At 42.5% G+C, this 13780-nt stretch overlaps 1 protein-coding gene across 4 annotated transcripts in view; it reads left to right on the plus strand.

Annotated features, from left to right (window-relative positions):
* LOC114500270 (short transient receptor potential channel 2) overlaps nt 1–13780 on the plus strand; it is a 38838-nt gene that overhangs the window by 6706 nt on the left and 18352 nt on the right. For 2 of the 4 annotated variants that reach the window (XM_028516918.2, XM_036028876.1), the window contains exons 2-9: nt 1237–1421; nt 3391–3532; nt 4312–4467; nt 5558–5736; nt 10010–10092; nt 10325–10497; nt 12301–12373; nt 13263–13390. In XM_028516918.2, coding sequence (XP_028372719.1) covers nt 1377–1421; nt 3391–3532; nt 4312–4467; nt 5558–5736; nt 10010–10092; nt 10325–10497; nt 12301–12373; nt 13263–13390 — 979 coding nt within the window. In that variant the 5' untranslated portion in view covers nt 1237–1376. The remainder of the gene's footprint in view (nt 1–1236; nt 1422–3390; nt 3533–4311; nt 4468–5557; nt 5737–10009; nt 10093–10324; nt 10498–12300; nt 12374–13262; nt 13391–13780) is intronic. The other 2 variants (XM_036028875.1, XM_036028877.1) reach the window with 1 other exon arrangement.

Raw genomic sequence — 13780 nt, forward strand, 5'->3', positions numbered from 1 at the left:
CTCCATCTTCCTCCCTCCCTTCCCCTTTCTCTAAAAAAAATAATAAAGTCTTTTTTTTAAAGACATATACCCAGATAATTGTAATACAGAATTGAGAGGGCGGAGCTATCACCTTGAGCTTGTTGAGCAGAGTGGAGATGACATTTTAGCACCCAAGTTGCACTCAATTTGATAAGTGGTTAAGGGAAAAAATTCTAAGCAGATGCAATGGAATGAGCAAAATTTTGGAAGTGAGAAAAATATTTTGGGGTGGGAAGGAGGGAAGAAGACCATTATAGCCAAGAGTATATCAGGGGTCGTGGACTTACATTAAGGGGCCAGGTGGGAACAAACCTGAGTAAAAAGGGCAGGATATAAATATTTGGAGAGAGATCTACATATAAATACTCACACAACTTTAAAACACCTCTAGCCAAGGAATTGTTGAGCAGAAAGCAAAAGGTTGCCGGTTGGATTCCAGGTCAGGACACATGTGCGGGTTAGAGGTTCAGTCCATGGTTGGGGTGCCTGCGAGAGGCAACCAATCTGTGTTTCTCTCTTGCATTGATGTTTCCCTCTCTTTCTTCTTCTCTCTAAAGGTAAATAAAATCTTTTTAAAAAATGTTTAGCAAAAGGCAAAAGTACAAATACCCATATGAACTTTTAAGATTACATAAGTAAATGAAACACTGATAGTCAAGTAAAACAGATCCTGTGATTATAGGAATAGGAGATGAAGCAGGAGGCGTGGAGATCTACATTGTACATGTTTGAGGGGCCAAGCTGAATTAATAAGTACCTACCATGTAGCAAGAGATTTGCATATATCAGCAAGCCATCAAAGCTTTCTAGTAGAGGAGTGGCTTAATGAAAAGCTAAATTAGAAAGCTTCATTTTATGGGAAGAAAAAAAAGAGGCTTGTATCATATATTTACTTGAACATTTGTTGCACATCTTTACTATGTGCCAGACTCTTAAGCATGTAGAGATGAATGATTTAAGGCACAATCCATGTCCTCACTACATATAAACCCAACATTAACATCAATATATCTTTTTGTTCTTGCTGTTCTGTTGCCCCGTGGTTGCATTCTAGCTGTTTCAGATCTGGTTCATCAGTTGGTGTAGATCTGCTGTCTGCCCCTATCCCCACCAAACACGTCGCGGTAATCAGTAACAGTCTGTAGGCTGCAAATAACTCTTGTTACCAGGGAAACAGCCATGGCTAGTTTATTTTTCTTTTGTTCTCTTCTTCAGGAATACTAGGATTTTTTCTCTTCTGGAAGCTTACGGTACCAAAACATCTATCAAAACATAGGCAGTGCTGAAGTGCTGACAGAAGAAATCTCAGGAGAAAGCATTCTTGCCTTGGACTTGGGACCGCTGCTGGGCCCACCATGGCTCCTGTGAAGATTAGTCACGTGGTATCATTTTCCTCTCAGGTATATTATCAGGCATGTTTTTTTTCTCTTGGTAACCAAAAGGAATGGGAAAAAAAAAAATAGGAGACTTGGCTACGCTTTCTGGAAATTTCCAATTCTAATAGGAGAGACGTTGTCCCTTCCCCAGGAGTCCAGAGTTGAAGGGGTGAAACCCACCTCTTGCCCCAGGTTGTTCCCAGAGCAAGGCAGGACACATGAGAGTATTCCCAGGAATTAAAGATAAACAAGAAAACAGCCTCAGATCCCACCCTTCGCTTGGAGGAAACTGACAAAGCTATAGGACCAAAGGCTGTATCAGGGTTCCCAGAAGGGAAGTTTAGTCACTCTGTCATTGAAAGCAGACCAGGACACTCAAGGTCATCCCTGACCTGTGAGGATATCACCACCATCAGCAAAGGTGAGCTCAGCCTCCACCCTAAAAGTCCACTTTCAGGAAATCCCAATCATCCCAGTTAGAGCTAGATGCCAACACCCAGCACTGACTCACTGTAGTGATTAAGGGCTTCTCCCCCTTTCCTCTGCTGTCATTTTCCTTTCCATGTAGCCACTCTCCCTACTCTTCCCCTTCTGTTACCCTAGTCTTTCTCAAGGAGTGCTGTTGGCCTTTTGGGTCAGATAAGCCTGCATTTTATAGCAGTATCATTTGCATGGTGGAATATTCAGCACCCATGGCCTCTACACCCTAATGACATAATGCTTTCTAGTCATTATGATAGTCAAAAACATCTCCGCACATTTCAGAAAGACCTTTAGAGGATCTTTAGGAACTACTGTGTCAAGTCCTTTTCTAAGTTAAATAGAAAAGTTACCTTTATCCTCCATACCTACATGGTCAGCCTAAATGATTTTCTTCACAGTCTCAGCCTTATAAAATGCTAGAGAACATTAGCTGTCTTCTAATATTGTGGTTTTCAAACTACTCTGTGGGGACCTACTTTAAGAAGTTGAAGGGAAAAGAGACATGTATGTCTCTAGGCACCTCCAAACTCTGCTTTAAAAAGGGATATGCTTTTATTTGTTGTAAACACACACACACACACTTTAGTATAAGCCAAAGGTTTAAAAAAAGGGTTTTACTACTAAAACAGAAAACAAGACTGAAAACCATGAGTCTAGTCTCCCCCGCTACTTATGTATGAAGAAATTTACATCCAGAGAGAGAAAGTAGTTTGCTCTAGGCCTTTTTTTTTTTTATTTAAAGATTTTTATTTATTTATTTTTAGGGAGAGAAGGGAGGGAGGGAGGGAGAGAGAGAGATCAATGTACGGTTGCTGGAGGTTCTGGCCTGCAACCCAGGAATGTACCCTGGCTGGGAATTGAACCTGGGACACTTTGGTTCCCAGCCCGCGCTCAATCCAATGAGCTACGCCAGCCAGGGCTTGCTCTAGGCCTTTTCACCAAAAATATCTGACTTTGGGTTAGAACTGAAAATTTCTATCTCAGCATCAGTATTTCAGCCTTTGAATAAATCACATTATTTCTACCTATCACGTGTAAACTTAGAATAAAAATCTGTGCCTTTTTTATCTCATAGGGTTACTTTGAAGACGAATGTCTGTGAAAACACCTTATAAATGGTAAATAGCATAGTGCGGTGCTTAAGAGCTCTGGGTTTAGAAACCTGGGAGTTCTGACTCTGGTTGGTTATTCGGCCTTGTAGCCTTGGATAAACTCCTGAACCCAAGCTTCAGTTTATTGATCTGTTAACTATGAAGAAATAATAGTAACCACTTAAAATTGCTTTGAGGATTAAATGAGATAGTGTGGTAAATGAAGGGGTGGTAAGCGGTGTCTGTAAGTCCCTGGGTGCGTGATAGCTGCGTTCCTGCAGACTTCCATCAAGTGAGTGCCTTTCCTGTCATGTTGAGATGCCTGGAAGGGTTTGAGAGTATAGGGAGCCCTCAGTCATGGGCTTCCTTTGTTCCCTTGGGCTCAGTAAGGTGCCTGATTTCTCCTCTCTCTGACTTAGGATCCCAAGTATCCTGTGGAGAACTTGCTGAACCCAGACAGCCAGAAGGGACCTTGGCTCAGCTGCCCTCAAGATAAGAGTGGGCAACTCAAAGTGGAACTGCAGCTGGAGCGGGCGGTGCCCATTGGCTACATCGATGTAGGTGAGCGAGTTCTCTCGGGCCTCAGGAGAGCACTGGAATAGCATTTCCCTCTGAAGCTCCACCATAATGTCTCGATTCCATCTGGCTGACTAGCCTTCGTGGAATAAGCCATAACTGGTGTGAAGGGGAGATGTGGCCCTTGCCCTTGGAGCAGGTAGGTGGTGTTGGCAAACTCCAAGGGCTCCATTCACATAGAATTGAATGTGAATGGCACCCCTTGAATTGTGCGACATACCTGCCCTCCTTTGATCTGAGTGGTCTGGGTGAAGCCTTAGGACACTGACATAATTATAAATGCCAACGAACAATCGATAAACACTTCTAAATATCAGTGTCAGGAGGATGCTGGGGTGAACTCTGCAGGCTAATCTGGGAAGGCTCCATGGAAGTTTATGGGTTGAAAATGTTGGCCTTAGAATTCTCTGGAATATAGAGCTGACAAAGACCACTGGTCTCAGCTCTGTCAGGGCAGAGAGATGTCAGGACATCCTCCCTAGCAAGGATTTAAGAGAGAGTTTCGCATGGCCTGCCAGAGCCAGAGGACAGGGAAGCAGCAGGTCTCTTTAGTCAGGGGAAGGCTTCTGGCTGAGAGGAGCACGGCGAACCTTCACATTGTACTTAGTGGGCTAAGGGCTTATTTCGCGTCACATACTGGTTCATTGTGTTGCTTGACCTTTCTGAGCTTCCAAGTAGCTCCATTCCCTGATTCCCTTGTGTACAGTCAGGGGAGCCCCTGTCATCCAATAATGCTTTTCCTTCTCTCAACCTCTTGTCCCCAGGTAACTGTGGCTGTGCTTTCCTGCAGATCGATGTGGGCCGCTCTTCCTGGTCCCTGGATAGACCTTTTGTCACCCTGCTCCCTGCAACCATGCTAATGTCTCTAACCGATTCAAAGCAGGGGAAAAACCGCTCGGGGGTCCGCATGTTTAAAGATGGTAAGGAGGGCAAAAGCAGAATTGGGAGAGAAATTTAAGGAGGGAGGGAGGGAGAGAGATTATGAGAAAAAGAGCTGCAGTATGATAGACGGCCGTGAGAGCTGGCAAGTGTGTACTGTGGGAGGGAAACTCTGCAGGGGCTTGGTTATATCTCTTGGGGGGCATGGTAGTTAGTGAGCGGACAACTATGTGATATGTTTGTGAGTGAGTTCTCCATGCTGAGAATGCATGGTACCTTGGGATATTTATGAGCTTTGATTTATATTTACACTCAGCGTGATTCGTGAAGCCTGATGGAGAACCCGCATTCATGACTAGTGTGTTTTTGTTTGTATAAATGTAAGTGTGAATGTAAATGCCAGTATAGGATGGATGTTTATATAAGTGACGGAAGACTATATGATGATTATAGTTATAAAGCATATAGTGTTTCCTGAGCTCTGTTCTATGCAAAACTCTGTGTTCACTAGGCACCGCAGAAGAAACATAAGACCTGATTCCTGGCCCCTGGGGATTTAGGATTTGTCTGCATTTAAATTGGAGGTGTTTGTAATGTCAGGGAAGAGTGATAAGAGAGGGGCACATGAAGTGGAGGAGATGAGGTCCTACTAGATAGTGCTGGGATTGAAGGAGAGAAGGGTTTGTAGTACTGGTATGTGATGCTCTGAGTGAGTGGGTAGGGCATGTAGTGCTGTGAGAGAGGCCAAGGGCTCATAGTCCAGGAAGGGCGTGTGCAGCTCAGCTAATCCATTTGGTAAGTGGTCACCCCAGACCCCAGCACTGCAAATACCTCCTGTTAAAATGAGACATTGATGAGGTTACAGAAGAAGTGTAGAATGAGGATGTACTCACGCTGGGAGTGGTGTGGAACCATGAAGGGAGAAACGATGATGTGTGAGAGGGCTCTGACTTGGTGTCCAAACTCTGAGCACCAAGGCCAGAGGGGTACTGATGACCTCCATTATTCCTTTCATTGCAGTCTACTCTATATAGTCCCTGCCTTTTCTTGCCCCTGCTCATTATTGACCTTGTCTTCCTTTCTCCCTCCCATTCATACATTTCCTCTCCCTCTCATTTGCTTTCTCTTGAGATGATTTCCTGGCTCCCGCCTCAAGTGAGTCATGGGATAGACTTCGCCTGACTTGTTCCCAACCCTTCACGCGTCATCAGTCCTTTGGCCTGGCCTTCCTGCGTGTGTGCTCCTCTCTGGACTCCTTAGATGACCCCGTGGTGGATCCGTCAGCCCCTGTGAGCTCTGTGCCGAGCCAGGTATGGACAATGGTGGAGCAAGGACTTAGTATTTTCCCACCCTTGTCAGCTTCTGGTTAGGAAGGTGGTGCTTGATCGAGTTACAGATACAAATCAACACACATACATTCAAATACAAACATAAATGGGTGCATTACCCGTACTTACAGGTAAGAATGAACTCCCCTTTCCACATGTGAAAGATCCAAGTGAGCGAACCTTCAATGTAGTGTGCACAGAGCTGTTGGACCATTTGCCCTTTAGTCATAATGAAATTCTTTGGGGATTCAAACTTAATCTCATACTTTATTTCTAGGTTATTAGGGGACTCTAGCTTTCATCAGACTCTTCCTTCTAGCACCTGAAACTCCCAGGACTCACTCACAGTCTCTCTGTCATTGTTCTCTGACTCAACTACCTAGCCAAGCCAGTTATATTCTTAGATATGTGCTCTGCAATTTCATGTGCTCTCCCGCTTTCTCTCCTCGCACAATGCACATATACTCCTCAAAGGAGACGTGTAGGTTTCTGGCTATGTATAAGTACCTAGTCAGTTTACCTCCCCTTTTCTCAGCCAGTTTCCTAGTTTTGTTTTGTTTTGTTTTTTCTTCCTAAGCCTATTCTGACTCCTGCTTTCTTTATACTGGTGTTTCTATTTATCTTTCTAAGCCAGTACGCCCCCCACCATAATTCACTCACAAATATAAAGATACAAGGTTTGTCCAGAAGTTATCCCACCATGTAATATGAAAAATAAAGACATTTATTGAAGAAGATACAAGATACATGAAACATTGTACATAGGACAATGATGCCTCAGTCCCTTTCACGTAGGCACCTTGGGACCTCAGTCAGTCCTCCCAATCACCATCAGCTGCCGCATAGTATTTTTCTGAATCTCATCGATGGTATGAAATCTCTTCCCTTTCAAAGGTGATTTTTAGTTTTGGGAAAAGCCAGAAGTCACAGGGTGCCAAATCTGTGCTGTAAGGGGATGCTGAGTCACCTGAGTGATCTGATGTTTCGCCAAACTTTCTGCACGAGATGTGATGCATGAGTAGGTGCATTGTTGTGCTGAAGCTGTCAATCACCAGTTGCTATAGCTGCAGCTTCTGAATCATCTGAATAGTTTCCACGGAGGAATGTTCAAGTTTAAAGCAAAATTTGATGCAGACTCATTGCTCTATTCACTCAGTCATTTGGAATGCAACAGCCACACAGTACACACGCTCACTCAATGGCATCTACCACCCCTACTGACTAGTACAATGAAGTTGTCATTGTTCACACATGCTCATTCCAATCCACTCTCCTTAGCTCCCAGGTTACACAGATGTTGCTCAAACCCTTCTCATTATATCAATAATGGCTGGACTTTTTCTGGGCAGACCTTGTGTAATCACACAAAGCTGAGTCATAGAATTCCAGAGATGAAAAAACACTTGGAGAGTATCAAGCCCCAACCATCTCATTTTACATGTAATTTAGGGAAATTTACATGTTCAAATTCACACAGCAAATCAAATCAGAGTAGGGACCAGAAACCAGGTCTCCTGTCATTACACCATAGTACTTCTATACACTATACATTTTTAGAAGTTTCAAACATCAACATAACCAAAAGAATTTCATTTCCCAGGACTGAGCTTCAATCCTATTGAGGCTACTGAGAAAAAGACAACATTGGGAAGGAAAGGTGGAGTTAGAGCAGACAAAGGAGGAGTAGGTGCCTGTAGTACAGCCTTGGGAGAGACCCAGAGAGCTGAGATAAGTGAAGCTTGGTCTAAGATTTACCCTTCCATTGGGGGAAGAGCTAAATAATGCAAAAGGACCAGTGGAAGCAGTCCAGTGTCTCCGCCAGGTCCCAGTATCACAGAGCTGGGAGCTGTCATGAATGGAGCTAGAGCTCTGTGGCTCTGGCTATACAATAAAATGGAAGCTCTGTGAGATTAGGAACCTGTTTGTCTTGTTCTGTGATGCATTCCTGGCAGCTGGAACAAAGTAGACTTTGAGTAAATGTGCTCATTATATAAATGACCTTTGGAGGAGAATTGTAGATAAGGCCAGTATAAAATTTATCATCCAAACTGAGACACTTGGAGAGCAAAAAAAGAATGCTATTAATAACTATACAGAGCCCTAACTGGTGTAGCTCAGTGGGTTGGACCTTGTCCTGCAAACCGAAAAGACACTGGTTTGATTCCTGTCTGGGGCACATGCCTGGGTGCAGGTGAGGTCCCGGGTTGGGGGCTTGCAAGAGGCAATTAATCGATGTTTCTCTCACACATGGACATTTCTCTTCCTCCCATCCCCTCTCTCTAAAAAATAAACACAAAATCGTTAATAATAATAATAATAATTATACTGAGACAACTGACATAATAAGCATGACTGTTCCAGGCAAACCAGGACATGCCGTCACCCTAATCATAGTATAAATAAGGACTTTGTAAAAGTCTCTTCCATTTTGGCCATCTAAATTTGCCCTGCACCTTTAAGACCTTGGTGGTATCAAGGAGGGATCAAGGAGGAAGCAAGTGAGCAACTCCAGGGCCATACTGTTAGAAAGGCATTGAACATCAACAGCAGAATGAAACATACTGCAGGTACCTCACTGAAACCACATGGAAAGCCACTGAAACATTTCTGTAAGAGAGGATTAATACATGGAAACGAATTGATGGCACTTAACTAATTTAAGGTGTCTAAAATGCCATAGACATTTCTTTTTAAATGTCTCATTCTAATGGTAAGTTATAGCGAAAGCAAAATATGAGGGCTTTTAATCCTGTGAAACAGGATCTTTTGTGATCATCAGTTTTCCAGTAAGGAAACAGCAGCCAGAGAAGTTCAGTGGGATGTCCCAGGTCACACTGCTAAATCAGCCTTGGCCACCTGACTCTGCTTCGCCTGTGCAGGGCAGCTTATTTCCTAACAATCTTATTTAGAGTTATCTCTACGGAGCCAGTTACCCTTTATAGTAGTATTCACTCTAAAATTTATGAGACAAGAGTAAAGAAAAAATAGAAGCTGGTAAACAAAATATTTCAGAATTAATGCTGGGTCCATGATGAGATCGTAATGGCACTTAGAAAATATTAAACAGTGAATGTGAGTAAAAATACCATTTCTCAAACTTACAGAATGAGGCCAAAGTGATGCTTTACAAGAAAGACATTTACCTTTAAAGGAATCTGTGATGAAAGAATCAGAGCTGAAAATTAAAGAAAAAGTTTAATTTTTTTAAATTTAATGAAATTTAGAAAAATAAAGAAGGAAATAACCACAGATGAGTTGACACAGATAAATTGAATTGTGGCAAAGAATTAAGAAATTGTAGCATTCCACATAAGTAAAATCTATGTAGAAATGATCTATTGTATGGTTTTTATACACAGACATTTCTGGAGTTTGAACTGGAGAGGTTTATACAGTGCCTGTGGTAGACACAGTAGCTAATGCTAGAAAGAGGCGTGTGTCATTGAATACACATGCTTATATGTACATCTCTTTTTATAGATGGCTAATATTGGTAGGCGTTTAGGTGCAGGTAAACAAAATAGTTCACACAATAAATTATAATGGAAATTAAACAATATTTAGAAGAAAAATGATAAAAATGTCCCCAAATAGTTCAAAATAGAACTATTTTTTGTGTGTGTTTGGGTGTTTTATTTATTTTTAAAAAATTTTATCTTAGTTGTTGTTGCAGTACAATTTTCTATCTTTTACTCCCGTCCCAGCCCACCCACCCCAAAATAGAACTATTTTTAAATATAAATAAATATATGTGTACAATTTGTTTCTCTCAAATAGGTGTATAGAGATGAGTGATTTGAGTTTTATACCTACATGAATCAATGTTATATATGTATAAATTTAATATATCATAAATAATTAAATACTATATTTAATTAAATATTAATTATATTTAATATAGAAATATTAAGTAGATATAATTAAAATTATATATGTGTACACACACTTTGAAAAGTTTGCACATGATATTAATCTCAGACTCTTCTCGATAACATGTATTCTTTTTTCCCAGGTGTTTCAGGATTATGACAAAATCCTTAGCACTGGGGAACAAAGCATACAAAATTACCAAAATTCACATCTTAGAGCTGGAAGAGGGTGTGCACACACAAGCGAAGTTGCCCTGTACAAGTTTTTGCAGATACGTTCCCTCACTAAGCTGAAGTCCTTAGGTTTGAGAGTATACGTGGCACTAGGTGGCAGTATCCCCTGGTGGTGAATGTCTGTACTTCATATTTCTTCATTTTCTTTTCAGGGTTCTAATGCTTCAGAGTCTGATCCCAGCCCCTGGATGGCTAATCCTTCCATCCGGAGGACATTCTTCCCAGAGCCCCAAACGTACGTAGCTGCCAGAGTGGAAGTCTTCCAGCCACTTGTCCTCCTGGGAAAGAAAAACAACCAAGTCACTCACAGGCGGGCAAGCCCTACCTGGGTTCCTCCAATTAATCATGTACTCTTGGCCTATATCTATATAGCAAATGGGCTTTCTTGGTTAAATGCCACTAACTTGGGTGAGCAAATGGAGTCTGTTTTTGGAATGAAACCAAGCATTCTCTCTGTTTCCCTGTAGGAGCACCAAGGAAATTTCAGAGCTTAGGAATATCCTACAGCAGCTGCAGCCAGGGACTTTGGGGCGTTCAGCTCGCATGGTACTTTCAGCTGCCCACAGGGCACCTCCGGCCACTGGGGCAAGCCCAAAACACAGCCCTGCAGAACCAGGTCCCAGTCGTCCAGACAGTGCAGGTGAGGCCCCACGACCTACCTTTGGCTCCTGGCTCTCCCTAGCACCACCCTTCCTCCTTGTATCCACCACTGCTCTGCAGGGATAGCTCACAAATGGGACTTCATGTGACAGAAAAGAATTGTCGCGTCTTGTTACCAGAAGAGAAATCAAATATGGTATAGTGACTGAAACAGCACTGGCCGAGAAATCGGGAATCCTTATCTCTTTGGGCCTCGATTCCCTCATCTTCAAAGTAAAGGAATTAAACCAATTGTTATTTATGCCTCTTACACTATTTATGTTCTGTGATCACCTCAGACGGACAGTTAAGTCAGGGTGCTGGTGTATGGAGCTTATTGAAGAAATAAAGTAGGGGGAATATTGTGCTTATATCACAGAGGAAGAAAAGATTAAACATTTTGGAGTTCCTACCTCGCACCATACTTGCTAGGCACTTTTACTAACTTAATCTATTTGATATTCACCACAAACTTACGAAGTAGACAGTGTTATAGTCGTTTTTAAAAGAAACTGAGGTTCAGTGAAGTAGAGTATCCTGAGTCACACAGCTCATGGGTGGCAGAGCTGGGATGTGCACCCCAGAGCCCTTGTTCTTACTGTTGTGCCATAGATCGTAAGAGCGAGAAAACAGGTAGAGTTCTCATTGAAAAACCTTGGTTTCACTCATGGCTTCACTGAAAGGAAATGGTTTATCTGTCATTTCAAAGAACTGAACAAATCAGTGAAATAATGAGTATATCATTTCATTACAGAAATGAGTATATTGTTTCATTGGTTACCTTTTGTTGCATAACAAATCACTCAAAAATGTTAGTGGCTTAAAACAATATTATCTCACACTTTCTCATGGTTAGGAATCTAGGCGTGGCTTAACTGGGTCCTCTGGCTCTGAATGTGTCACAAGACTGCAGTATCACAGGCTTCCCCTGGAGGGATCTGCTCGCTCCCTCCCTTGCTCACGTGCTTGTGGGTAGGATTCAGTTCCACCTGGGCCATTGGACTGAGGCTTCCCTCATCTCCTGCACCGTGAGAGCCTCTCCACAGAGCATCGCACAATGTGGCAGCTTGCTTCACCAGAGTGAACAAGCTGGAGGGAAGAGAGTGTTGGCAAGAAAAAAGTCCGTCTCGTAACCTGATCACAGAAGTGGCCTCTCATCACTCTTGGCCAAATTCTGTTCATTAGAAATAAATTACTAGGCCCTGCCCCCACACTAGGGGAGGCATGAATGCCAGGAGGCAGGAATCCATGGGAGTCATTTCAGAATCTTCCTGTCATATAAGGAGAGGATATAGTTTATTATTTTAAGAGATGGAGAATGGAAAGGAAACTAAACCTTTTTAGGCACCCTATAGGCTGGGTACTGGAGCTGTGACGGCACTTTGAAACATATTAAATGCTATACAGAGCATTTCATAAGTTCTGGATAAATACATAGGTGGTTGTTGCTAAGTTTTGTTATTCACTTGACCATCTCTGTGCAAGGCTCTGTACTAGGTCCAGGGATGCCACAGCAAATAAAACACAATGCTCCACCCCTCGTGGAGAAGCACATGTCAGTGTCACACAAGAGATCTAAAACTTAAGACTGTGGAAAGGGCTTCAAAGGCAAAGCAGGATAGGATGACCAGATTTGGATTAGAGAACCCAGGAAAACTTCCTCATAGGAATTAGCATTTTCTCTAAGACTTAAAGACCGAGAATTAATCAGGAAAATCGGATAGAAAAAATATTCTTAGAAGGAACATCACATGTGAAGGCCCTTTTGTTAAAGAGCTAGCCTGAATGAGCATTTCTCACACAGAGCCCAGACCGGAGGAGCAGAACTCAGAAAATGAGGTGGGCAAGATGAAGAGACAGAAAGTGCAAGCCCGCAAGTAAGTAGGTTCACCTGAAAGATCCAAATCACCTCCCTAAACCTTACTGCCATCTTCACCCGTCTTCTTCTGCACTCATGTTGTAGTTACGTCAGGGGGCGCCCTTACGTTGGGGGCTTGATCTTGCAGTCTGGACCTGGAGGGTAGAAGAGAAAAATGCCTTTGTCCACATGGTGTCAGGTGTGGGGCCGGGCAAGGAGGTGGCTCTGTAGTGAACCAGAATTTGTAGCAGAGTACACTGTACTTCTTGGACTTCTTTACAATTTAAATCTCTTTCTGCTTCAGTGGACACTGTAAAAAAAAAATAAAATAAAAAGATAACCCACAGAACATGTGAGAAATTATTCCCATATCATACATTCAATAAGGAACTTGTATCTAGAATATCTAGGAACCCTTATAACTCAACAATAAAAGAATCTAGTTTTTTAAATGGACAAAGGATCTGAATAGATTTTTCTCCAAAAAGATGCGCTGGGTATATGCAGAGCCTGTGGGGATAGAAGAGTGGGGAGTGACTGCCGATGGTTTTGGAGTTTCTTTTGGGTGTGACAAAAATGTGAAATTAGGTAGTTGTGGTTAAACAACCTTGTGAATATCCTAAGACCATTGAAAAGTGTACTTTAAAAGGATGAATTTTATGGAACGTGCATTATATCTCAATAAAAAATAATCATAAACCTAGAGGCAGTAATAGAAGCTGTGTTTTGAGGTGTTCAGAGGTTAAATGACCTCCCTAAAATCAAATACATCAAGTGGGAAGACCAGGACTCTCAACTCAGGGCTTCTGGCTCCATATCAACTAAATTCTTTTTCACCCTAATTCAAAGTTCCTTCGGCCCTTATGGCTTCTTGCTAATAGCTAGTCTTTAACTGTTCTTTCTCACAGACCTTCATCCTCCTCAAGCTCTCAACCAAACAGGAGGGGGAGAGCAAAGGCGGGGCAGAGAGAGCACCACCGACCCCAGGCCCCAACCAACAGAGTCCAGGATAATGGAGAGTGTCCCATTTGCGCAGGTAAGCTGCTTGGGCACAGGGCTTGTTGCAGGACTGTGGAATAGGAGACCTGGGAATGCTGCCAGGAAACATTTGAACTTGGACTCCTACCCTCTGTCTGCTGTGCAGTTACATACAAGTCTATATTGAGCGCCTGCTCACGTTGTGTTGGCCAAGCCGAGGAAGGGACAGTGGCCACACCCTCAAGGGAAACATGAAACAAAACAATATAAAACACTATCAGATTTTTTCTCTCACTCAAACTGTTTATGCAGGATTGCTCACTAGGAGGCAATAGAATACTTAAAGAGGTCTTTAAAATAAAATACTGTAAAAAAAGACAAAAACTCTATCAAAGAAAGCCTAGAATTTCCTTCATAAGTTTTTCCTGTGTCCAAAATCAACTTACTC

This window comes from Phyllostomus discolor, chromosome 6, assembly GCF_004126475.2.
Source record: "Phyllostomus discolor isolate MPI-MPIP mPhyDis1 chromosome 6, mPhyDis1.pri.v3, whole genome shotgun sequence".
Lineage (NCBI taxonomy): Eukaryota > Metazoa > Chordata > Mammalia > Chiroptera > Phyllostomidae > Phyllostomus > Phyllostomus discolor.